This window comes from Ursus arctos, unplaced genomic scaffold, assembly GCF_023065955.2.
Source record: "Ursus arctos isolate Adak ecotype North America unplaced genomic scaffold, UrsArc2.0 scaffold_10, whole genome shotgun sequence".
NCBI classification, from domain to species: Eukaryota; Metazoa; Chordata; class Mammalia; order Carnivora; family Ursidae; genus Ursus; species Ursus arctos.
In genome coordinates, this window is record NW_026622764.1 from 73,864,362 (window position 1) to 73,889,594 (window position 25,233).

The 25,233-nt window shown below is 42.8% G+C and overlaps 1 protein-coding gene across 7 annotated transcripts in view; it reads right to left on the reverse strand.

Moving 5' to 3' along the window:
- Positions 1-10,532: 10,532 nt before the first annotated feature.
- TNFRSF19 (TNF receptor superfamily member 19) overlaps positions 10,533-25,233 on the reverse strand; it is an 88,845-nt gene continuing 74,144 nt past the window's right edge. For 3 of the 7 annotated variants that reach the window (XM_057309667.1, XM_044381698.3, XM_057309670.1), the window contains exons 6-11: positions 23,370-23,534; positions 22,796-22,921; positions 18,878-18,980; positions 17,886-18,282; positions 15,145-15,192; positions 10,533-13,439 (exon numbers count right to left, since the gene is read on the reverse strand). In XM_057309667.1, the coding sequence (XP_057165650.1) occupies positions 15,154-15,192; positions 17,886-18,282; positions 18,878-18,980; positions 22,796-22,921; positions 23,370-23,534 (830 nt within the window). In that variant the 3' untranslated portion in view covers positions 10,533-13,439; positions 15,145-15,153. The remainder of the gene's footprint in view (positions 13,440-15,144; positions 15,193-17,885; positions 18,283-18,877; positions 18,981-22,795; positions 22,922-23,369; positions 23,535-25,233) is intronic. The other 4 variants (XM_048215668.2, XM_026493000.4, XR_008958398.1 and 1 more) reach the window with 3 other exon arrangements.

Below are 25,233 nucleotides of genomic sequence, written 5' to 3' on the forward strand. Positions count from 1 at the left end.
AGAATTATCACTCGTCACCATTTTGCACAGGAGTAATTAAAAACAAAAACCCAAGATGAAATTCTAACACAGGCTACAACATGGATGAACCTCAAGAACATTACGCTCAGTCTGGAAAGACTAATACTGTATGAGTCCACTGATACGAGGTATCTAGAGTAGTCCCATTCCTCGAGACAGAAAGAATGGTGGTTGCTCAGGTCTGGAAAAAAAAGGGGGAGCAGGGAGCTGTTGTTTAATGGGTAGAGTTTCAGTGTGGAAAGAGAAAAAAAGTCTGTGGCTGGATGGATAGTAGTGACTGTTGCAAAACAGTGTGAACGTACCTAATGCCACAGAGCAGGACAGGTGAAACAGTTTAAATGGTAAATTGTAGGATCTGTATATTTTGCCACAATTAAAAAAAAAAGACTCAGAGTTCAATGACCTGCTCAGGTCCCTGCATCAGGTGAGGGACTGAGCCTGCCCTTGACTCCTGCTCTGCCTGACCCCATGTCAGGCTCCTTCCAGATAGCCACCTGTCCACCGCGCCAACTATCCCTTGCCTGTCATATTACCACTCACCTTTCACTCACCTCTTTACCTCAGAGCACAGCGCAGACCCTGGCACGCAAGTCAAACAAATGAAGCAATGACTACACATAACATGACTATGAACATAATAGAAAAGCTATCTGTTTTTATCTTTAGGGTTGGGTGGGGGGAAACTTAGCCAGAAGTAGACAGAGGACCAAGGCGATTTGCAATTGGACTGGCGGGAACTACAGGCCCCTTGGCTCTTTCCCGTCCCCTGGTGGCCAGTGCAGGCCTGCCCTAGGCGGCCTGCCACATTACAGCCCTCCTGGCGCCTCCTGCCCTGTGTTCACCTTGCAAAGGTGATGCCTCCCCTGTGGAGACCGCTCTTCCCCTGTCCCAGGAAGAAGTTTAAGTGGTAAGAGAGTTGCATGGTGGCCCCCTGGGCATTAACCTGCCACGCCTAATGAGGCTCCACACCACCTCCTCGTGGTCCCACAGGCCCTTCCCCGCTGTTATTGCTCCTTACTGGGGCCTGTCCCTAAAGCCATGCATGTGTGACAAGTGTCCTCCTCCAGGGACAGCACAGTATGGCTGAGTGGGTGCTCCCTCTCCTACCAGCTGCAAGGTTTTAGGAAAAGGGGATAGGCCTCTGGCCTCAGACTTCCCATCTGTAAAATGAGAGGGTTAGATGAGTAGTCCCTGGACTTCTGTTTTATTAGAATCACCTGGGAAATTTGTTGCACCTGCAGCTTCTGGGGTCCATCTGGAGAATCTCAGAGGGTTTGGGCTGGGCCCCTGGGACTCTTGATTTAGATAATAGACTACATTTTAAAAAATTGTTGTGGAAAAATATACATAAAATAAAATTGACCATTTTATCCATTCATAAGTGTACAATTCAGTGGCACTAAACACATTCACAATGTTGTGTAACCTTTGCCACCGTCTATACCCAAAACTTTTCCATCTTCCCCAACAGAAAGGAACTCCCCATTTCCCTCCTCATAGTCCCTGTAATCTCAATTCTACTTCTGTCTCTATGGATTTGCCTATCCTAGGTGTACCTCATATAAATGGAATCATACAATATTTACCCTTTATTTCACAGAGCATTATGTCTTCAAGGTTCATCCATATTTAGCCTGTGTCAGAATTGCCTTCCTTTTTATGACTGAATCATATTCCATCTAATGTATTTGCTGCATTTTGCTTATACATTCATTTGTTGATGGATAAGATAGATATTTTGGAGAGAGAAAAAGGATTAGATGACCTCGCAGGGGCCATGGTAGTTCTAGCATTCTGTAATTTGCAAACTTTTTATGGGGAGTGCTTCTGCTCCCAGAAAAAATGGAGGTCACAGCCAGACCCTGCTGTTTCTCTGAAATAACAATGAGAGGGGGATGGAACCCTGGAGTTTGAACTGGACACTTGCCACCCATGGGTACGTTACGAGTGTGAAAATGAGTTTGGTGGTAGAGAGCAGGGACAGCTGGGCAATGTTACAGCTTTCCCACTGTGGGCATGTGGCATGTTAGAATTTCCATGAGCCAAGATCTCAGATTCCAGAACCCAAGGGACTGAGAAAGCATATGAAATCGGATTCATTCCGATTAAGAAATAAGAAAATAAGAAAAATGAGGTCCAGAGAAGGGATGTGCCTAGGGTCACTCAGCTGGTTGGTGGCAAAACTCAGACTAGAATCTAGTCTCTTGGTTTTTGTCTTACTGTCCATTTTCATCCTCCCTTCTTGGACATTTGGACTATAGTCTTTGGGGACCTGGAAAATATGTCTGATAATAATAATAGTAGATTGTTGAATGTGAACTATGGGCTTTGGTGCATAAAGTTCGTATTTACATCTCACAACTCTACTGTGAGGTAGGGATAATTATTGTCTTTTTTTGGTAGTGGAGGAAGAACCAGGTGTTCAGGGACTGCGTAACACTGACAGTGTCCCCTAGCCATCAAATGTGGGGTAGGATTCACTTCAGTCTCTGACTTCAGAGCCCAAGCTTTGTGTAAATCCATCCCCTCTTCTGGGGAAAAAGCCCCATGAGTCTGATAGGTCACTATCTCATCGTCAAATATGAGAGATGACATGTTGTCTAGTCTGATGCTGAACAGATTGAAGGTCGGAATAAATATGTCAGGAGTCAGGGGGTCACGGGAAACCAACAACTCCATCAACCACACAGATGCATGACCCCATTTAATCATTTGTTCAACGAACATTTAAGCATTTACTATATGCCACATAATGTTCCAGTCTTGGGATTTAATGATGAATAAGAAAGACCAAAGTTCCCTACTTGGAATGTAATCAGTATATTGGGAAGCAGATGATAAACAAATTAGTAAGTGCTGTCCATTAATAAATGCTAAGCATCAGGAGGGAAGTAAATAAGTTGGGGCGTGGAGTGGGGATGTGTGCATTTCAGATAAGAGTGGTCAGGGAAAGGTTCTTGGTGGAAGGGGGGTGCACCTGAGGTGAAGTCCTCAGATAAGACTGAATCAGCCATCACAGTTCAAGGGAAGAGCAAGTGCAGACACCCAGGTGTAGAAAAGAAGGGGGCCAGCGGGAGAACAGCAGGAGATGACTGAGGGCATGGATTGAATCAGGAGGGGCCTTGAAGGCCAAGGTAAAGGGTTTGAATTTATCCTAAAAACCGTAGGGCTTCAAGGCGTCTGAGAGTCATTCATTCATGCAATAAATGTACTTATTTATATTCATATGAAATAATTGCATATTTATATTGTTAACATTTTATTTAATCAATTAATTTTTATATTTAATTTTATAATTAAGAAATAATTCAATTTTAATTAGTGTCTATTATTGATGTTAATATTTATTGTTTTATTAATAGTTATTTAAATTGATACATAATAATTAAAAATAAATGTTTATGTACAATAATAAATCATGGGTAAATAAATACCTACTATGTGTCAAACACTATTCCAGGTTAGAAATATAAAACTGGAAAGACAAAATGCCTTGCCTGTAGCCTAATGAGAAGAAAGACACACACACAAATGATCATGAAATAATATAACAATTGCTAAAATAAAGGTAGAACAATGAAATCCTTAGGGGAAAAATATTTTAAACTGGGCAAAGAACTTAGGGACAACCTTCTGTAGCGATTCATTGATGATTTGATATTGAAGTTTGAATTCCCCAGGGAGACGAGGAGGTGTGGGGCACAGTGTGGGGCACAGTGTGAAGGCCTGAGAGTAGAGTTGGTGTGTTGGGAGCCCAGCCACCTCAGCGAGCCCAGAGCTCAGACTTAGGCATGGGGTGGGGTGAGAGATTGAGATGGAACAGGAGATTGGGGGACATGAAGCTGAATTGGTGAACTGGGCCCAGGTAGTAAAGAGCCTTCACTGTTCTGCTGAGGAGTCAGGACTTGACATTGTGAGGCTGGCGAGGCACAGGAGGGTTGGGGAAGGAGGGATGGGATCCTATCAGTCATTAGAAAGGCCATGGGCCATGGTGGTGTGGCTCTCAAATTCCATCTAACTGAAAAGATAGAAATTTAGGATGGAATTCAGCCTGGAGGAGGAGGAAGACCAGTGGATTTGGAGCCAAGAGACCAAGGATGAAGTTGAGATTCTCCAGGTCCTTGTACTCTCCATTTTCCAAAAGAAGAGGTGAATAGTCCTGCGTTTAGAGTAGCGCCATGTTCCCCAGCCAGGCACCTCTCTCACTCCCTGCCCAGCCTCCTGGGAACTCTGGGGATCCACGGATTGCCGTGCCAAACTGCTAGACCAGACAGTTGCTGAGGTTCCTTCTAGCTCTCTGTTAGGCTTGTAAGGTGAAGCAAGGAGGCTTTGCTCTGTTTTACAATCCTATGCCTTCATTCTGCACAAATAGGGTCATCGAGCATGCAATCTTTTCTTATTTCACTTCAAGAGGAAAAGTTGGTTCTGAACTGCATTGCACGGCCAGAAAATCATGGCTTCCAGAATCAGAAATTCAGGGTTCAAATCCCAGCTCTGCCACTTACTGGCTGAAACTCTTTTTTAAACATGCTTTCTACCACTTTCTACCATTTACTGACTTCAGGGCTGGTTATTTAGTCTCCTTGAATCTTCTTTTCCTCATCTGTAAGATGAAGCTAGTAACACCCCTCATAGGACAGATGTGAGAATCTGATGAAATAATGGTGTAAAAGTGCTCAGGAAGAGAGGAGTTGCTTTCAAATGTTACATATTATCATCAGTGGATCCCCAAGCAAAGATTCTGGTTTTGAGTTTATTCATCACTTCTGACAGAAATGTCCAGTGTACAAGGTCTAGCTGTCAAGTATTGGGATTTTTAAAAAAGCAAACAAGCCTTGAATCCCCATTAACTTCAAAGATGTCCCTTGGTTGGGCAATTTGTTATTCTGATAATGTTCTGTTACTTAAGACTTCTTTTGAAGCTGTCTCCAAAGTTGGTACATCCTTGGCGATGGTAACTCTTTATTCATCAGATTGAATTTTGGTGAAAAACCCATAATTATACCCAGAGAGCTCTAGATTGTGAATAGAGGAGCAGGTCAAACTAGAGAAAATGTGTTTAAAAATGAGGAATGCCTTGTATGCCATAAGTATGTTTTCTTGTGTGGCAGATTCCACTGTCCTTTTTAACATACGATTTTTCTAAAATTGAGCCTCCTGCTGTACACTCACAAAATCAATCGTTTGTTTAAAGAAGAGCAGGAAATTGGCAACTGAATTTGTTTGCTTCAGAAAATATGCCATTTACTGCACCTTTAGGCCCATGAGAGAAACACCCTGGAGATGCCATTCCTGAGACCCCAAATCCCAAAGCTAAAGAGCGATGCAGAACCTGTGTTTAGAATGAAAACAGAGCATTCCCCCTGGAGTGACTTATCCGATTATGTAGGTGTGGTTGGCTTTGGGGGATGGGAGAAGTTTCGCTTGAAGGGACTTTGCTTTGGGTCTTGGGGAACAAGTTTCTACTGGATTCATGAAACGACACTTGAGAAGTGTAGAAGACAGAGGCTCTTGCTCTGACTCTGTCTCTGACTCACTGAAGACCTCAGGCTCTTTCTGTGCATCACACTCTTTACTGCAAAGTAATTCCCACTTCCTGGGCTGCTGCAGAGACAGGCTAATTAAAAGAACTCTGTAGCTCTCATCCGGGTGAAATCATACTACACACTACTTTGCATGTCTCACAACGAATGACAGTCATGAGTTTTAATGCAAAGGCTCCCTTCAGATAGAATCATTTTGGCCATTCTTCTAGAATAGAACCGTGGTTTTTTTTCTCTTATTCTCCCTGAACTAATATCTAGTCATCATATCAAAGCCACCTAGAGCCAGGTCTTTCCCTTAATGTGGGATGTCTGCTCTGGTGAGAGGCCAAGTCCACAGAGTGAAGAAGATTGGAGAGTGGAGGATGGAGACCTCAATCAGAGCCACTGAAGGGAGGAAAGTGAAGGAGAAGGAGCACAAAGGGAACTCTGCCTGAAGACAAAGATGAGAAGTCGAGGTAGTTTCTGTCTGACAGAACAAGGACTTCTGAGTTATGTGACTTGGGCTTTTAAGAGAGTCTTGAGCCCCATGATGGGGCACCTGGGTGGCTCAGTTAGTTAAGCATCCGACTTTTGATTTTGGTTCAGGTCATGATCTCAGGGTAGTGGGATTGAGCCCCACATTGGGCTTCACAATCCTAGTGGAATCTGCTTGAAATTCTCTCTCTCCTTCTCCTTCTGCCCCTCCGCCTCCTCTCACTCTCTCTTAGAATAAATAAATAAAAAGAAAACAAAGAAAGCCTTGAGTCCCATGAGATTCTACTAGTCTGCCTGACAGAGAACACTTCACTCACATTGACACTTCACCAGTTTGGTCACTGGTATCTATCTAGCTTGGGGGACAGGGTTGAGAGATTAGTCTTTGTATTAGTCACGGTTTTCCAGAGAAACAGAACCAATAGAGAGAGAGAGAGAGAGAGAGAGAGAGTGTGTGTGTGTGTGTGTGTGTAGAAAGAAATATATTTTAAGGAATTAGCTCAGGCGATTGTGGGGCTGACAAATCTGAAATCTGCAGGGCAGGCCAGCAGGCTGGAGACCCAGCGGAGAGTTGATGTTGCAGCTTGACTTTGAAGGCAGAAAGGAGGCAGAATTCCCTCTTCCTCAGACAGCCTCAGTCTAGTCTCTTAGTACCTTCAACTGATTGGATGAGGCTCACCACATTATGAAGAGTAATCGGATCTACCTAAAGTCTACTGATTGCAATCTCATCTAAAAAATGCCTTCATGGCAACATCTAGACTGGTGTTTGAACAAACATCTGGGTATCATGGCTCAGCCAAGTTGACACATAAAATTAACCACCACACTCTCCTACACAATACCTAATTGGGACCTACTCAGAGAATAACCTAGAATCTGCAGAGTTATGGGGAGTTGACTGGTTTGTAAACTGAAAGAAAATGTTCTCCAAAGAGGCATCAGTTGGAACTTCGCCTTCCATAATCTCCTCATCACACTTAAATTCGAGAAAGGGCATCTGCAAAGGTGCCTTGTCATCAGGTTTGACAGCCAAGCTCAGGGATTCCTTGGGCAGATTTATTAAATGTGAGAGTCCTCAAGGGGAGACACATTCTACAGTCAGACAGGACTTGAAAGCAGCCCTGGGTTGTCTCTCCTCCTTTCATTTTGTGTCTCTGTGCATCCAACCAGGGGCTGTTGGACAAGACGGGAGGCAGCCTCCACATTTGCTGGAAGGCTGGAGGCCAAGATTTTAGGTCTTGTGATGAGGGACATGAGGGAAAGAAGAAAGCAATGACTGAAGGAGGAGAAACTTTCTTTTTACAAGTGCTAATCCTAATCTTCCCTTCCCACATTAGCACTGTACTCCCTAAATCTTGCATTTGAAAAAAACGCTCTACATCCTACTCTCTCTCGAGACCCAAGACTAGGTTTAGTGACATTAGCATGAACACCTCATTCTACGGAAAAATGACAGCTCTTTGTCACATGATTGCAACGGCTGCTGCTTGTTAGATCTTGGTCCCTAAAGAACAGATGGGTGAACTCCCTCAAGGGTAAGAACAGATTCGGGGAGGATCTGGGGTTCTCTGTGCAGCTCCTCTCACAACTGTATGCTTGGGCTCCATCTCAAGCTGGCCCGTTTGTTTATCTCTCAGTGGACTTATTTGTGGTTGAAGTGGAAGTGACAGAAGGTGAAGAAGTAGGAAAAGCGACAGGCACAGGCCTCCAAGAATTGCTGCCACCCAGACCCACAGGCCAACCTCCTTCTAGGTTCCCTGGGGAAGGTCGCTCGGCCATGCAAGGAACAAATGGCGAAGTAGCAGCATTTCTAAGACAAGGGCAAGGAGCTGAGAAAAGAAATGATCAGGCAAGATTTAGCTCCCTGGTGAAGGTGCCTGGCTAAGACTGAGAAATGGGGAGACAAACACATTTCACCCTAGAAGTTCACTCAGATGTGATGACAGGGGTGCCTGGGGCTCATGGTCAAGCAGAACCAGGAGTTTGAGCCACAGGCTCAGGACAGAAAGGCCATGGTTGATGGGTGGTGCTGTCCTCGGGCTCTGGGGGGCCCTGGCTGCATGAGCAGGGTGGCTTCGTCATCGCTGACTTATGTCTTCTCAGGGATTTGGCCAGAGTGTTGACTTGATGTTAGCAGGTGGTTCAGCCAAGTCTGAAACATAGATCTCATGTTCAGCACTATCCCCCTCAAAATCAGAAGGACCAAGGTGACCTCGATGACAGGAGAAAGATCTCAGGCTCAGTATTTCCTAACCAGGACTGACGGTTCACCTCCCACCCCCATCTGGGTGGCCACGTCCTGTCCATGACTGGGGTTCTTCTGAGTCTGAAAAGAGGTCTACCTTGCCTAGTTTGATGACATCCAAGCTTCTGAAAGACCAGAGATTTTAGAGTTTTTATGTCATGTCACTCATTTGTTGAAAGGGAAGTAAATTCCCTACAGGGTCAAGTTCAACAAGGCCCAGGGCAGAAAACACCAGACACCTGTCAAGCTGGCACTCAGGCCTCAGCAACTTCCCCCTTGTTCCTCACTCTCCCACCGCACTGCACTTCTCTGCCCTCCCAGAGCAAGCTGGGTTTCTCCACATGCCAGCTCCTTCCACCCATCCCTGGAGGGGGAACCACACGCTCCTTCCTGGCTTACCTAGAACCTCCCCCAGCTGCTGTGCTACAGCGGACTTCCCTGGGATGTCACTGCTCCCCCCCGCCTCTGGAGAATTTGCACTGATGTCTTTATAGCCAAGACCTATTTTATAAATATTCAAAAGATTTCTCTCCCTCATATTTCCTTTTTTGCTTTAACCCTGGCATTGCATTTGCAACCAAGTACATACTCTATGCTACTACTGTATACATGTGTAGAAGGAAGGAAGGAAGGAAGGAAGGAAGGAAGGAAGGAAGGAAGGACAGACTGACATAGGAGACATGCTTGTTTCAGAACAAGGCTTCCAAGAGGAACTGAATTTGTGTTTGGAACTTTGAGGGAAACAATTCGTATCTGACACACTGAGCAGGCGTTATGTGCCTGGCTGAGAGGAGCCTGCCTCCCTAACCTGCTATTAAATGATTGCCAACAGACGATTCTGTAGATCTTCTGTTGTCTGTAAACAGTCAACCCAGGTAAGTAAAATCCCTCTGCAGAGTTCTGCTGGCTCAATTCAACACCAAACAAAACTGACAGAACACAGCTATTTCTGTCTGAAGTAGGACTAGTTAATGTCATTAGAAATTAAGATAAAAAGACAAAATCCTGTCTTTATGGACTAATAATTGAAACCTGCCTCACAAGACCACCCATGGTTGCAGAGAAAGTAGTTTTTAAAATTCAAATCTTCTGGAGAGGGTAATTTGAAAGCAGCCATAAATCACACTAATTCAAATGCCACTGCTGGTTTATGGACAGACCAGACCCTGAGCTGCTTGATCTCTACAGGAGAAACCCTGTGACCTTCCTCTGGCTGCAATGTGACATAACCACCATTACCGTGAGCTATTGACTTGATTCTGTATAATTCTGTGACTAGAATCACATACCAGGTCATACTGAAATTTCTTAGATATTATAGAAGATTTTGGAAATTCTCAGACTGTTGTTTAATTTCAAGATGACTGAATGATAAATTTAAGCTGCATGTACAAAGCTTATGGGGTGTCAAACACCTTTTAAGAAAAATCAGGCAATACCTCCTCAAGTTAAAATGGGACAAATAGACCAATTGAGAATGACGAGTAGCCAACTGCAAAGAGTAATAGCAGTAATAATGAAAATAAGTTGTTTATGTGACTATAGAGTACTTCAGACCTCCTGTTAGAACATCGGAAGCTTTGAGTTACTTTTCTCAGAGAGTGAATGGTACCCACAAGCCCAACCAGATTGCCCGCACACAGGAAAAGTGTACATGAGGCAAGGAGCTGGCGTGTGGGTGGAGGCGTGGAAAGGGGAAAGAAGCTAATGTCCTTCCCTCAGGGAATCCGTAGTGTCGTTTAACACCACAGACTAATCAGCTGAAAGAATATGGTGTCACTTTAAAATTACCCAATTTTTTTTTCCAGGAAGTTTAAAGTTCTCTCTCAAAATCCAATAATAGCTTGAAAAACTTTACTGAAGGGAAGGAAGGTCAGAAGGTGGGAAGGAAGAAGAAATTCTTACAGTGACCGGTGTTGGTCACCCTACTGACCTCCACAAAGAATGAATATCAAGCCTCCTCTCCTTTGGTTCTTTTCCTCTTTATGCCATAAAATGAAGGAGGAAAAAGAAGAGATCATAATAAAATCTTGATGCCACAGCTTCTCAAATAACTCAGAGCATTCTTCAGTTGCTTCACAGGCCTGAGAAATATAACCAGCTCACTAGGAAGGATTTCAAACCCCCCTCATAACATCTGAAGGGCCAGAAGGGTTAAACTGGAAGGATCAGAACTTATGGAGAGCAAGAGAGGAAAACAAACCCCATCACCAATCATCTTACCGGACCTGTCAATACGAATACCAGATAACAATTTTATTCACATATAAAAAAGGGTATTACAAAACTACTTGAATAAGAAAATGAAAATTTATACATTTATAAATTCTGGTATGCAAAATAGTAACAATGAAATCTAAATGGATTCAAGGTGGTGACCTTTAAGCAATGATGGACTTTTTTTCCTTTTCTTTTCAATTTTTTTTTTTTTAACTATCACGGACAATAGAGCTCAACTAGGTAATAGCGACATTAACATTTTATCTAAAGTAGAAAAATCTATATTTGAAAAATATATTCCATATACACAAAATGAGAAAGTCCATGACTTTACATGGTCGTTCCCCAAATCCTTGTCTCATTCTTGTTGATGGGTTTCTGCAACATTCGAAGTCACACCAATTTTCATTCCCAGACCCGATGATGATGATTTCCTGGTACCCATACCCTAGCGGTTGAGTTCCTGTGAGCACTGTAGGGTATTTGAATTGTGGGAAAGGCAGATTGGGCTTTCCCTCTCAAGTGTTTACACAGAGCATAGACTCTAACATTATTGTATGTTTCTGCAGCAGGCAGTGGTAAAATGTCTTCATCTTGATAAAACAGCCCAGGATTTTTCAAATGCAGTATCAAATGAAATCGACTTTTAACCCCAAGTATTTCCTTACTGCTCCAAAGTGATGTTTCAGGGTTTGGGGCCACAGTCTCATGCCCATCCATCTAGCTTTCTCCAGCAAGTATTTGTCTTTGAAGTCGAGGAGGGTTTCTACATGTGGAAAATATATTCAGGTCACCAGAAGGAGCACAACCCTGGCCGACTTTGATCATCCCTCTGTCAAAACAAAACGATCAGATTGCAAACAATGGCATACATATGTGAATTACAGTGAAGCCACTCGAGGAAACTCTAGTGTGCGTTTTCATAGACATCTTGTGGTCAAATCCTAAGTATTTCACATGACTTCCTAAAGGCAACTCTCCTAAGAGCTGGCGAGTTAGCAAAGTTTAAAAACCATTGGTTAATGCTAAGAAAGAAAAAGAAAAGAGGGTACTAGACACGCTGGGACTACTCTAATTTCTTATTTTGGTTCAAGGAACTGATGTCCCGAGAAGAACCGAGCCCAGGCAAGCTAATCCACATATATTAGAGCCTAAGACTACGGGGAGAGAAACTGTCCAGCCACAAGGAAGAGGGCTCATTAGATTTTCTTCATGTCTACAGAGAGAGAAAAGGATGGTCTAATAAGTGAGAAGAGAAAAATGTCCTACGGAAGACAGAGTTTTTGCATGTTCAGTATAATGTTAGGTAAAAGACACTGATCGGGGGTTGGGGGGCGATTGTGAAACTAAGTATTTTAGTGGACTGAAACACAGTCATGTTCGATTTCTGTAAGTGCAAATGTGACCGAGCTAATAGTAATCAGTTAAAAGACAAAGGCCAGAGCTGATCATGTGGGTTCAAGGAGGAAGCAGATAAATCCTGCTCTAGTAATTCCTCTCCAGGGCATAAAGATTAAGAGCAAATGAGCCATTCCCTGCTTCGTGACTGAACTGGGTTCATTTCTGTCTTGGCCGTAGAGAAAATTCTAGTGTGTAAATACCAGAGATGGGGCACCTGACACCACACTTAAACCCAGCATCACTGGCTAATGTAGGAGATTACTGTGCTAACGAAATGTGCACGGTCGGAGGGCTACTTGGTCAGACTCCATGAGGGCAGTGACGAACTGTTCATGTATAGACCGCCAACAAATTGTGTTTTTTCTTCTCCTTCTAGTATGTAGTGTAGTCTCCTGAGATGACTCACGTGGTGTTACATTTCAGTTGTAGGGGAACCAGAGACGTGGTAATTTCTAAAGCCCTTAGTATAAGATACGATGCAAACAAGCAAAATCAAAAACAAACTCACAGGTAGAGAGAACAGGTTGGTGGTCGTCAGAGGCAGGAGGTGGTGGGGGGCGGTGGAGGAAAAAAACATTATCTTTATAAATTATCCCTTTCCTATAAGAGAGGAATTCTGGATCTTCCTAGCTCAATCACAGGGACAGAAGTAACAAATGCTTCCATATCAACTGATTTTTCACAGAAATATGTTAATCATTTTATACAAGTCTCTAGGATACATGTGCTAAGTGGTTTTTAATGCAGGGTCGTGGGGGGCTCTTTCCCCACCACTTTCCCTGCTCGACCCCTCTCCCTACTAGCTCCAGCAAGGGTTCACGAGTCAGTGTCTAAGGTTGCAAGTGTTGATTCTGGAAAAGACTTGCTCTCCTCTGATTCCTAGTTAGGCCAGTTAACTTCATCTAACAACCCCCTGATTTAGGCAGGCAGTATGAAGTCAATTCTAATTGCCTAAGCTAATCAGATAATGAAAAAGTGAGCTTCATCAAATACAAACACTCATTTTTGAACCACTCTACATAAAGACTAAGGTAACTAATCTGACACTGACTTTTAGTAGGATAATTGGCTATATGAAATTATTTCTGGATAGAAAGTGTAAAGGAAAACTTATACTTTGGGTCTTCAGTCTGGTAAAACCACATTCGCCATGAAAATAAGCATGAATGAGTTTCTGTTTCTTGTTATATGCTCATAATCTCGTAGGCTGCAAACTCGACCCATCAGCCTTTGAAGTTATGCTTGTGGCATAGAAGCTTCTTGTTTAGGAAAGATGCGAAGTATCATGAGTGCCTGGAGTCTTTTCTTGTTATTCCTTGAGGTTTCAGCTTACAGCTGGTCTGGCTCAGAAGCAACTGGTTGAAAGGCTTAAAATGCCATCAGTTTGGTTCAGATTTATTTTTTTTTCCCCCAGAAGCCATGCAGGGTCCAGACTGTGCTCAGTCCATAAACCTAAGTGGAGGGGTGAGTGCCCGCTGGGTTCCAACCATATTCTTCTACTGCAGAAAGAAGCAAGTCCTTTAAGCTTCCTAAAACAGCAACAGAAGGGAAAGCTTGAAAAATAATACCTTACAAATGAAAGCTGCTGAGCTATAAATGTTAAAAATTATTGTAAGTAACTTTTACTAGTAGTACACATGTCTTTAATAACATATGGATAAGCAGCTCATTAATAGTATTTGAACATCCAGGGAGGTATGTACTCTGAGAATAAAATAAAGATTTTATAACAACTCACCGTCACTCAGTATTTGCAAATAACACTGCAGAGATGATAATGTGACCCACAGGAAACAAAATGTATTAACAGTTTTTTTGCTCATTTTCGACCCCATTCAAACATTTAAAGCTAGTTTCGACGTTGCACTCTTTTGAAACATTTGTAGGTTAAGATGTCAGGATCCTTTTATGTCCCTTCTTTGAAAGAACAAAGATGATTAATGAATAGTGACACTCTCATTTTTTTCATTTAAAACTTCTGCTGAACCGCTGGAGAAAGTTTAGAGATAGTTTGGAAATGATTTCTCTTCTAATGATCTCCCTGGAAGGCTCAGACTCTTCCTACGGCAAATATCCCCAGCAAAGTGGTGCCCTTAGATCTGTCCCTTGTCACAGAAGGGCAGCGACCTGAGTTCTGGAGGCATCGGCCAAAGGCATGTTACTGCAAGTGAATAGAACCTTCATTTTAGGCAGTAACCTTTCATTCACTTATTTACCACGAATTTGGCATTGGTAGCATATCAGGTAAATTTACAGGAAAAGATTTTTTCCCTAGGTCAAAGGAGAGAATCTAGAAATAGAAGCTTCCGAAAGAACTCTCGATAATCTGAGATAGTTTCATCAAATATGTTGATCAATTGGTATGACCGTAATACCCACATTAACACTACTGTGGGAGATAAATGGTACTCATTTTGCCAACATGGAAAAAAAATAGAGATTTTCAAAGACTGAGCAACTAGAACCCAGATCATGTCATGTCTTTTCTACCATTCCTTCTATTATTTCATGTTGACATTTCCAGTGATGGCTAAAAACATCACCAAAAAGAACTTCTCCTGTAAGTAAACAGGCTGGCCTCATTCTCCCAAGTATCTTAGCAAATGATGTCCCAAATATATTGTTCTGTTCCTTTCCGGGGAGGTGTGTATAGGGAAAATTTGACTGGAATTAAGTCATTCAGACTGAAGAGGGTTCTCCCACCTATTTGCTTTCTCCTGCACCATAACTGTCATCACCAGATTCTGGGTGGTCTTAAACCACCCACAAGAAAACTGCTGTGTAAAAATACAGTTTTTGGAAACAAACACCTCATGCATTAGCAATATGACCCTGTAAGACAAAAGTGCCGTTGTGCATTTTGCAATATAGATGCATAACAAATCATCACATTGCACATCTTAGCTCACACAATGGCAAATGCCAATTATATCTCAGTAAAGCTGGATAAAAGGAGGGAATCGAGGTTAACAAACTGAAAATATGAGTGAATGCCTAGGTAAGAATTTCAAGTTCCATTGAAAATAAATAGAAATAAATCACTAAAGGGGGGGCACTATAATGGCTCTAGCTGCCCTTGTGCATTTCTCAAACAGAAATTCTGTGCTTTCCTGAATTATGAATGAGTCCACGGACCAAGCTAACTAACACAAACTCAAGGAACTGAAAGTCCTTTGGTGTATAATACCAAGCTGCTGAAAGCAAATTCTTTATGAGAAGTAAGTATGTTCCTACCTTAGAGAATCAGCCTGTTAAGAGGAAGTCTGAATTGCCATTTGGAATCTGATGGATTGAAAAAAAAAATAGAACTATTGAGCTAAATATTTGGCTGACCCTTGACACAAAGAAGGGGGTCAATCTCCCAAAGATGTACAGTTGTGTCTGTCTCCTGTTTGCTTTCAAAGATTAAGGTTCACTCACTAAATATCACATACTCAGTAAACGCAATCAAAGACAAAGTGCTTTTCAGAACCTGGACAAGATTATCTCTTAAAATGGGCTCAAAATGTTATTTGTTATTTTTAATTATAGGGGGAAAACCAAAAAGATTCACTTTTTGAAAATTCCTTTCCTGAATTCAGAACACCTCATTTATATTTACCAAATTGTCTAATAACTATAAGACAACACATCTTAGAAAACTAGTAAACCTTTCACTAATAAATTACATTGTGTAACTTGAATGTAACATTTTCTCATTCATTTTACATATAATTATAACTTTCTTTTCATAATAATCTGAGTTGAAAATATCTTTATGTAGATCATGATTACCTTGACAATTGTCTTTGCAAAGAAGTTAATGCCATTATATAGACCAATCTTCTACACTAAACGATTTTATATTCATATGGCTTCATATGTAGTAAACATTCATATAGTAATAATAATGCTTATTCCCACCCCCACCTCATCAACAATACAAACAGGAAAAGGTAGAAAATGAGTTGGTTCTGATATGACTTGGCATCGAGATGTTTCTCTCTTAGTCGTACAATTTATATCATGGAACTGGTGACGAGCTACACGATTAAGATGAGTGGTAATTCTATTTCCGAGTACTCTCGGAAAACCGCAGACAGTCCCTGGAACACAGTTCTAGCTACTCAGACTTGCCCCTAACAACATTTGTGAAGGTAAAAGCAAGTTTATGATCAAAACCAATTGACTCGATACCAAAGAAACTTCAGAATCTTGTAATGAAATTGTGTCTCAGCTTTAAGTTGAAGAGTCTCCCAAGACTTGTATTTTAGAGTACTTGGCAAGGCGTCTGACTGGGAAGTTGGGGTTAGCTGCTGAAAGGGCAGGATCTCTCTGCCTCCTGTTCTCGGCCTCTCACCCGCTCTCAGGGCCTGTGACCCCCTCCTCCGGGCAGCTGCGCGTGCTGAGCCGTCATGGCTTGTGGGCCACCGTCCATTCCTGAGACCTACACGGCTAACTCTTGTCTTTTCTATTATAAAGTTATAAAAATTTTGGGATGGCTTGAAAGAACAAGGTCAGTAAAGACTTTCTCCACTACAAAGGGATGTATTTTACATTTTATTACTTTTTTTTAAGATTTTATTTATTTATTTATTTGTGAGAGTGAGAGCAAGAGGGAGAACACGAGCAGGGGGGAGGAGCAGAGGGAGAGGGAGAAGCAGACTCCCAGCTGAGCAGGGAGCCTGACTTGACTTGGGGTTTGATTCCAGGACCCTGGGATCATGACCTGAGCCCAAGGCAGATGCTTAACTGAATGAGCCACCCAGGTTCCCTTGTATTTTCCATTTTAAGTGCCTAATTTGTTTGCTTTTCTTCCCTTCATTTCCTTTATTTTGGCAAAAACAAAACTGTCTCCAAAGCCAACAAATGCTTTCTGCATAGAATTCCCTATAAATTCTCTACAGAATTTTTTTGTAGTTCAAAGAAAAAGTATTGCAGATTTAGATCAACATATAACCTACGTGCTATTCTTGAAAGGAACACATCTCCATTCACACTTTGACTTCAGACTGTCTAACATCACGAGACAAGGATACATGACCTCGTGGGAAATGGAGGCACCTCTTGAGGGCAGATGCAGCACGTGCCAGAGCGCGTCCCCAGGACCCGGGGCCCCTGAGCTGGCTGCTCACAAGCAGTGAGAGAAAGGCTGCGTGTGCAGGCAGGACCTTGTGGGGCCTGGGAGCCTCACTCTTGCTGGAACTCGGCCCTTTTATACTAAAGGCTGGTATCATTTTTTTCCCCAAAAGAATGTATTCCAACAGTATATGTACGGATATTAGGGAAATGCTTATAGACATTAAGTCAAATTCAGGGACAGCAACATCCTCGCTGGAAGGGGAAAGCAGGGATGGTGCCCAGCTTTCCTTGATGCTTCTCAAGCCTCTTGCAGTGTGCCTGAAAGCCCCAGCTCCCTGTCGTCACCATCTCCTTGCAAACCTGATTTTAAACACTTTTTTCTAGAAGGTTCTTATGCAGTATTTGGACCTGGATCACAACCAACAATCAACTTCTAAGCAAACTGATCAAAATAGAGCAATCTCGAAAACAACAGGAAAAGAGAGAGAAAAGAGAAGCTTCGGGAGATCTAAATTGCCATTAACTTGATGGTGAATGAAGTGCATTTAAGTATGGGGCAGAAAACATCACAGGGCAGATGAAGGTGAGGAACTGTTTACAAGATGATCCCATGACTGTCTCTGTCAATCAGGAATGGAGCTAGGGGGTGCTGTGCTAAGTACTTGGATTTACAAGGAGTAAAAGAATGCAGCTGCTTATTACGACCCTAGAGTAACTGTTAGTTAAAAAAAAAAAAAAGACTCTTGAAATTAAATTTAAAATATATTCTCCATACATATAAGAATAAGAAGTTATGAAAGATGGAAAAACCTTCTCATCAGGTCCCCCCACATTCTACAGTGAGAGGAGTTCCAATCCCATGGCTCTGCCATGAGTCAGAGCTGTGTGCTTCTTGAGGCCAGTCACTGCCTTACCTGGAGGGACGTCTGCGTGGTCAGGCTGATGATGTCACCGCTCTCCTGACGCAGCTGGCTTCTGGTCAGTGTATCCTGAGTCAGCACTGGCTCTGTCAGTGAGTGGTTACGTTTAGAGGCATCAATAGTCTCTGTAAAGTTTTCAGAATGAATTGGAACAGCTCCACCAACCAAATCCTGACTACTGCTTGACTCCAAGGAGGACGAGCTTTCGTTTTCTGGATTGAGGGAATGAGTGTCTTCTCCAGCGAGTTCGGGATAAGAGTCACAAAGAGAGATGTCGTCACCACGCATGGGATTTTGCATCAGAGGCCAGGCATCTGAAAACTCACCACAGATGGACCTCGAAAGAGACCCGAAGAACGTGGGCATGGTCTCCGCCACTGGACCTGTGTGTCTGAAACACATTCAAAAGATGTTTAAGTCATCTACGGGGAGGAAAAACACCACTACAAAGCAACACCCAGCTCTGCTTTTAAGTTTTCTAGATGAAACAGCAATTGATTACATTAGAATTCTAGTGCTTCCTTTGTTATAAACTTGCTTCCATACAGTAAATTTAATTATTCCACTTACTTTCAAACTGAATTTGTGTGCCTACTTCTAATCAATATAGTTATACTTAACCCAATGTCTAAAACAGGCAGTTTCCTGGGTCTTAACTGAGTTTCTTGACAGCTAGTCTAAAATTCTAAGAGTAAATGACATGTTACAAATTACTTACAGATGACAGAAGTGTCACGAATCATGAATATGAGACAAAAACAAAATTAATGGAGTGTTAAGTATAAAGAATGTCACACTGGATATCAGTAACCCCCGAGAGACTCACTTACCTCTTGCCAAGGATTTGTCCCTCTCTGATGTCTGGAACATCATCAATAATATTTTTTACATGATGTCTCATAGTTTGACATGAGAATTAGTAAATTAGTAGAATGCATATTTTCACAAAGGAATATGACATTACATGGATTAAGAACCCGAGTTACCTCTCCTGAAGAGTGGCCTTGGAATGCACCCTACAGCCCAGAGTCACCCGGTCCACGCTGCAGGCCTCATCACAGCACAGAGACGGAATCAAGTGAACAGGCCCTAGGGAAGCCAGCAGAGGTGTGAAGCACAAGCCTGTCTTCTGGGAACTTTCTCTTTAATACTGGCTCAACACTGCTGGAGAAAATTCAGCTATTCCCCTTTGAGTGACTTTTTGGGGGAAAGGAAATATGAGGTTTAATTCTCTCTCTTTTTTTTTTTTTTGTTATCTCACAAAAATGATGAAGTGTTTAATGAAATACCTCGAGTAGTCAAACCCCTAGAGCCTGAAAGTGGAATTGTGGGTGCTAGGGGCTAAAGTGGGATGTGGAGGGGGGTTGCTGTTTACTGGGGACAGAGTTTCAGTTCAGGAAGATGAAGGGCTCTGCAGATGGGGGGTGGTGACGGCTGCACACCAGTGTGAAAGGGCTCAGTGCCACTGAACTGCACACTTAAACAATGTTAAAATGACAGATTTTATATTATGTATATTTTACCACAATAAAAATAATAATGAAAGGTAACAGCACAGCCTGTGAGAGAGAATGTGAAATGAGACTCCCCTGCACCGCTGATGAGACGGTAGAAATAGCACGTTTCTGCTGAGTGGGCTAGCGGTATAGAACAACAGAGACACGTTCAAACCCTTCAACCCAACACACACACACACACACACACACACACACACACACACACACACACACAGTTATTACTGTTTTCCTGCTAGGAAGGGAATGTAAGGAATAACTGGAGGTGTGCACGCCTCTTTATAACACAGCTTTATACACCATTTTGTTCACTGAGGCAGCATCGATTTTTGGTTACAAAGATAACACAAGTGTACGGAAGGAAAAAAAATTTTTTTAAAGAGGGATTCAGATAAGAAATTTAAAAATAAATATTACCCAACCCTACAAACTGGAAATGAACACTGTCAACATTTGGTGAACTTTGTACGTACATACATATATAATTCTGATTTTATAGAACCATGCACATAGTAAATAAAGCATACAAATATGGAGACACACATGTAGAGAGAGAAAAGATTTGCAAAAATCATATATTTACATATGCATGTATATGTTTGTGTATCCTAAGTTTGCATGAGAAATGATCTCCTGACTTTTATAAAAAGGAAAAAAGAGAGTGAAATTATTTTCCTTTTTAAAAATGAATGCTAAGCATGGATATGCAATTGCCAACCAGGACGGATGCCTGCACACCTTTGCCTAAAGGTCTCTCTCAGCACAGGCCCCACCTCGCACTGTGTGAATACACGCTGTCATAAGCGTGGGGAACTCGCCCAGATCTAGGGGCCATCAGCTCAGCAAGCCCGTGCCATGCTCACTGTGAGACACTTCAAAATTATTTAAAAGCGAAAGGCACTGCCTTTCCTCTTAGAAATGGCTCTTTCTAGAGCTCAAGCAGCCGAAGTGCAAGATGAGCCTGGAACATTTTTTGTGTGCCAGAGATGAAGAGAGTGCGAAGAGAATAATCAGGACATGTCAAAATGACACATGAGCCAGCGCGAAGGGACCCACACTGGCCCAACCTAGGAAAACGTTAGCACCGAGATCAATGATGATGGCAACGAGTAGAAACTGTGGAAGAGAGTCCACGAGTCCATGCTAATTCAAGAAAATAAATAAATGGGGAAGAAGTTCTTTCTTACCATAGCAAGCCAACTAATAAATGTGGAGAAAATGATGGAATTACAAAACTAGCATTTGTAACCATCGTGGTAATGACTAGTTCAGGTAAGGACCATCAGAGGATGCTAAACTCTTGGGTGAAAGTTTGGAGAGTAACAGGATATTTACACAGTCTCAGACAGTCTTCTGCAGGTGTTTATTAATTACAAAGAGAACAACAATCATGTTACATCAGAGAAGCCTGGCAGATGTCACCTTAACAAAGGGATCCAAACTGTGACCTGACCAGGAAAGGGACAGCTGCACACGCTGTGCCTCCTGATGTGGGACCCTGGGAAGGACACGGCATCACCCCAGCAGGATTTCGGAATCTAGTCATACAGAAACATAGGACAAACCAAAACCGAGGGTCATTCTATGAAATTACTGGCCTGTGCTTGTCAGCAATAAGGTTATGAAACACAAAGAAAGATTAAGGACCTGTGTCAGATAAAAATAAGGTAAAGAGATTTGACAACTAAATACAACGTTATCTGGGATTTTCTTTTAAGGACATTTTTGAGACAATTTGGAAAATCTGAATACGCTCTATAGATTATACAATAGCTTTGATTTAATGCCCATTTTCTGATTTTAATAACTGTGCAGTTCTGTAAGAGAATGTTCTTGTTCTTAGGAAGCAAATACCGTAGTATTAAGGGGTAAAGGGATATCATCTCTGCAACTGATTTTTAAGTGGAAATGAAAAAAAATGTGTATAAATACATATATCTCTACCATACTTAGAAAAGTGATAAAGCAGATGTGGAAATGAGATAAAATGTTAGCATTTGGGGAATCCGGGGGAAGAAGGTATGAGAATTCTTTGTGCTATTCTGTCAACATTTTGTAAGTGTTAAATGATGTCAAAGTAAAAAGTTCGAAGAACAAAGGCACCGCCATGAGGTAGGCAACCACATAAGTGGTAAGTTATTCGGAACCCGGGCAGTAGCGGGCGGATTCCTTCCAGGCTCGGCGTGCTGTTCTGTTAAGAGGACAGCACCAAGGCCATCTGCCCATTTAATCCTTCTTCTCAGGTAGAATTGAAGAGGAGGCAGAGTTTCCTCAACGGTGTACTTTACCACATTTGAGTTCATGTCTCAGGAAATGATTCCTGCTCCCTCTGACCCTAGTGAACCAGTTCAGTGTCTGGGAACCCCAGCACTGCGGGTGTTTTGAGGATCACCCAGTTATAGTCCCTACTGTCTAGAAGTCTATTCCCTACGTAGGCAAAGGCGAAAATAGATCCACACACACCACAGAAAGTCTGATATTTTGTTCCCGACCCATTCCTAGAACAGGAGACAGTAAGGAGCAGCAGCAAAATCAGTCTGCTGAAAACTTCTTACTCCACGTACGAAATGTCAGATCAGAACATGGAATCCTGTAATTTCCTGGTGGGAGAGACTGGACGGTTCCACGAGTGTCAGTCAATCTAAGTGGGAAACAACTTGAAGAGTCTCTCTAAAGAGACAAAATGGTGCCGTCAGCATTGCTTCGAAGGTGCTCTGAGGCTGTGAAGCCAGGCAGACAGGGGCAGACGTCTAGGAAGGGCGCTGCCATCAGATTCTGCTTTGCAGAGGAGGCGAGGGGTCTTCACAGAGGGAGGCGAGAAGGAAGTGTAAGTGTGGGAGCCTTGTGTGAATATAAATAAGTGGTGGAGAAAGTATTATCTTTGCCCCTTTTCTGCCCTGGTGAGGGACCAGTTTCCATTTGCGTGACTTCCCTACACTTCCTTTTCTGTCACTACTCCCAGAGGCAGTTGAGGTTGGTGGAAAGCCCTGCCGTAGCTCTCCCTCTCTGCTCTTAAGAAATCCAAAAAGACATTAAGAAGACCTATCAAATCTCAGCTTGAATCCTGACAGGATTCAACACAGAATACACGCTCCTACTCTACAAAAGGATGATATTATTTTCAGTCAATGGACCCAAAACAATAAAGGCAAACTTGCTTTTAAAATTTGCCAAACAATTCTAGAATTTTAATGAGATGCTTCTTTTCTTTTTAATACTTAAGAGGCTCAAATCACCTAAACCATCAGGGGACAGACAATCATTTAACGAGATTAGCTTTAACTAGAAAACCAAGCAGAGCAACCGAGCTGTGGGGCGAACAGGGACAATTCTTTGCCATGTCTGCGTCCCTCGGGTTCCCCTGATGGCCCCCTGGCCGGCTGCACTTACCACAGGTCCGGGCCGAGTCCCGGTGGCACTGACAACATGCTCTGGGAGCAGATTCGTGAAGCCGAGGTCTGTCAAAACATGACAGTTCAGAACCGTTGTACTGAATGTCTTGTGCTCTCAGAGACCCTACAGGGGGCGAGAATTCTGTCAGTGAAGACCATTGCCTCTATAAAGGAGCCCATGACCGCCACGATGCAGACAGGTACCCTTCTAGCTCTTAACACTTCTGAAGAAAAAGATGGCTATCATTCACATTTAAAAATATGTCTCCTTATGTGGAGGCACAACTAGGAACGAATTTGTCAAAGCTCAAATTATAGAGTACTTCCGTTGCCAGCACTTGGAAGGATTTTCATTTTGCCTAGTGGCACGGGACACTGCTGCCTTTTCGACGTCCTTATAATGTGGTGCCTCTGGGGGACCAGGTGAATGTGAGCTGTGTTTCCATGTGCGCTCTGTCCCTTTAATAGCTCCTGACTGTCGTCTCGGTCAAGGCCTCGTGGAACCTCCGGTGACAATGATGATAAACACGCTTCGCCCAAATGCTAAGGAACAGAAAGAGCTCCATACTCACAGCTGGGTTTCTTCTCCATAAACTGCCTCTTACAGTAGATGACACAGAGGATGAGCAAGGCCAGCAGGACGGCGGCGAGGGCGCTGCAGATAACGGCCGCCAGGGCTGTGTCCCGCGGGCTGGAGGCTGTGGACGGAATCTTCACGAGGTTGACCTTGCTGGTACCTGGAAACCACAGGAATGGAGTCAGCAGGCTCTCAACAACCCAGACACTCGGACTCTTACCCCCAACTTGGTGGCCAACTTTAATAGTGGCCTTCATGCGATGTAAGTAAGACCCCAGGAAACAAGAGGAGGTATTTGGAAAAGGCTCAGTGCTCCCTCCTCTTAGAAGATTTCTTTAATACCACACTTTCACCTTGCACCCAAAACGTGTGGATGTGTCACTCCTCCTTTCCCACAGCACTGTGAACACACCACCCTCAACACACTGTGTTGCCAGAATGTGCTTTTAGGCCCGCTAGACCAGAGCTGTTGGCGAGCTGGACTTCCTCATCGTTCTCTGTCTCCCCGTGTTTGACACAGCATTTGGCACATAGTAGGTATGGAATATTTGCTATTTAATTGGACTTAGACTACCTACATTTTCCAACACACTGAATTAAGGGATGCTTTTGGGGGCAACTTTAGGGAAAAATAAGGAGTGGGATCATTCACAACCTAATAGTAAGTCCCAATTTCTGAGACAGTAAACATTTTTTAGGCCTGGCTATTGAATGACTGAACAACACTTAAGTTTTAGAGAAAAAAAATGAATACTGTTTCTATACGATGGCCTGGCAGCCCACTAACATGTTCAAGTGTCAAGAAAGAGATTCTATTTTAGAGGGAGGTATTGCATCATGGTTAAGGACTTAGATTCTGGAATCTCACTGCTTGGATTAACCTCTGGATGTGTAACCCTGAGCCAATCACTTAATCTCTTGGAGTATCAACCGTACCTTGGTTCTATGGAGGTATTAATAGGACCTGTCTCTCCCGGTTGTTGCAAGAAGGAAATGAATTATCCGGTAAAGCAGGTAGAACGGCCCCTTACTGCTCTAGAATCATTAGCTATTGGTGCTCTTACTATTCATGATGATGATAATTAACACTTAACTTCTTTAGGATACTGGGAGGTATGAACTCATTTAGATCAGAAATCTATATTCAGTCCAGTCACTTCAGAACCTACTAACTAACCTGAGAAGAACCCTAAACAGGGGCAGTTACTCTCTCTCCTCCTCTGGGTACCTGCCCCCTGAGGTGAGGTGGGCCCTCATTCTCCTCCCCTTCAGATGCTCTCAGCTCCTTAGCGCCACTCAGTGGGAGCTCCCCCTAGGCTGAGGGTTAGTCCAGACCACTGCGGCCTGAGAGAAGTGTAACCTCATGCACCCCTCATGCAATTTAAGTTGTCTAGAAGCCATGTTAAAAAAAGAAAAAACAGAGGTAAAATTAATCTATTTTACCTAGCCCAAGAGATCTTAAAATATGTATTCATGTATCCAATATAAAGATTATTAATGACATATTTTATATTCTCTATTTTGTATAAAAATTTCAAAGTCCAATGTGATTTCACATTGACAACATCATCTCCTTTTGGACTAAGCACATTTCAGGGGCTCATTAGCCACGTGTGGCTAATGGCTTTTGTACCGACATAACAACTCCAGACATTAAAGGTTTGTATCTATATTTGTGCAGTGTGGCACCTGAAGGCAAGCTAACGCATCAGCTGGGACCTTTCTTCTTCTTCTTCTTTTTTTAAAAAGATTTTATTTACTTATTTGTCAGAGAGAGAGAGAACGAGAGAGCACAAGCAGGGGGAGCGGCAGGCAGAGGGAGAAGCAGGCTCCCCGCTGAGCAAGGAGCCCGACATGGG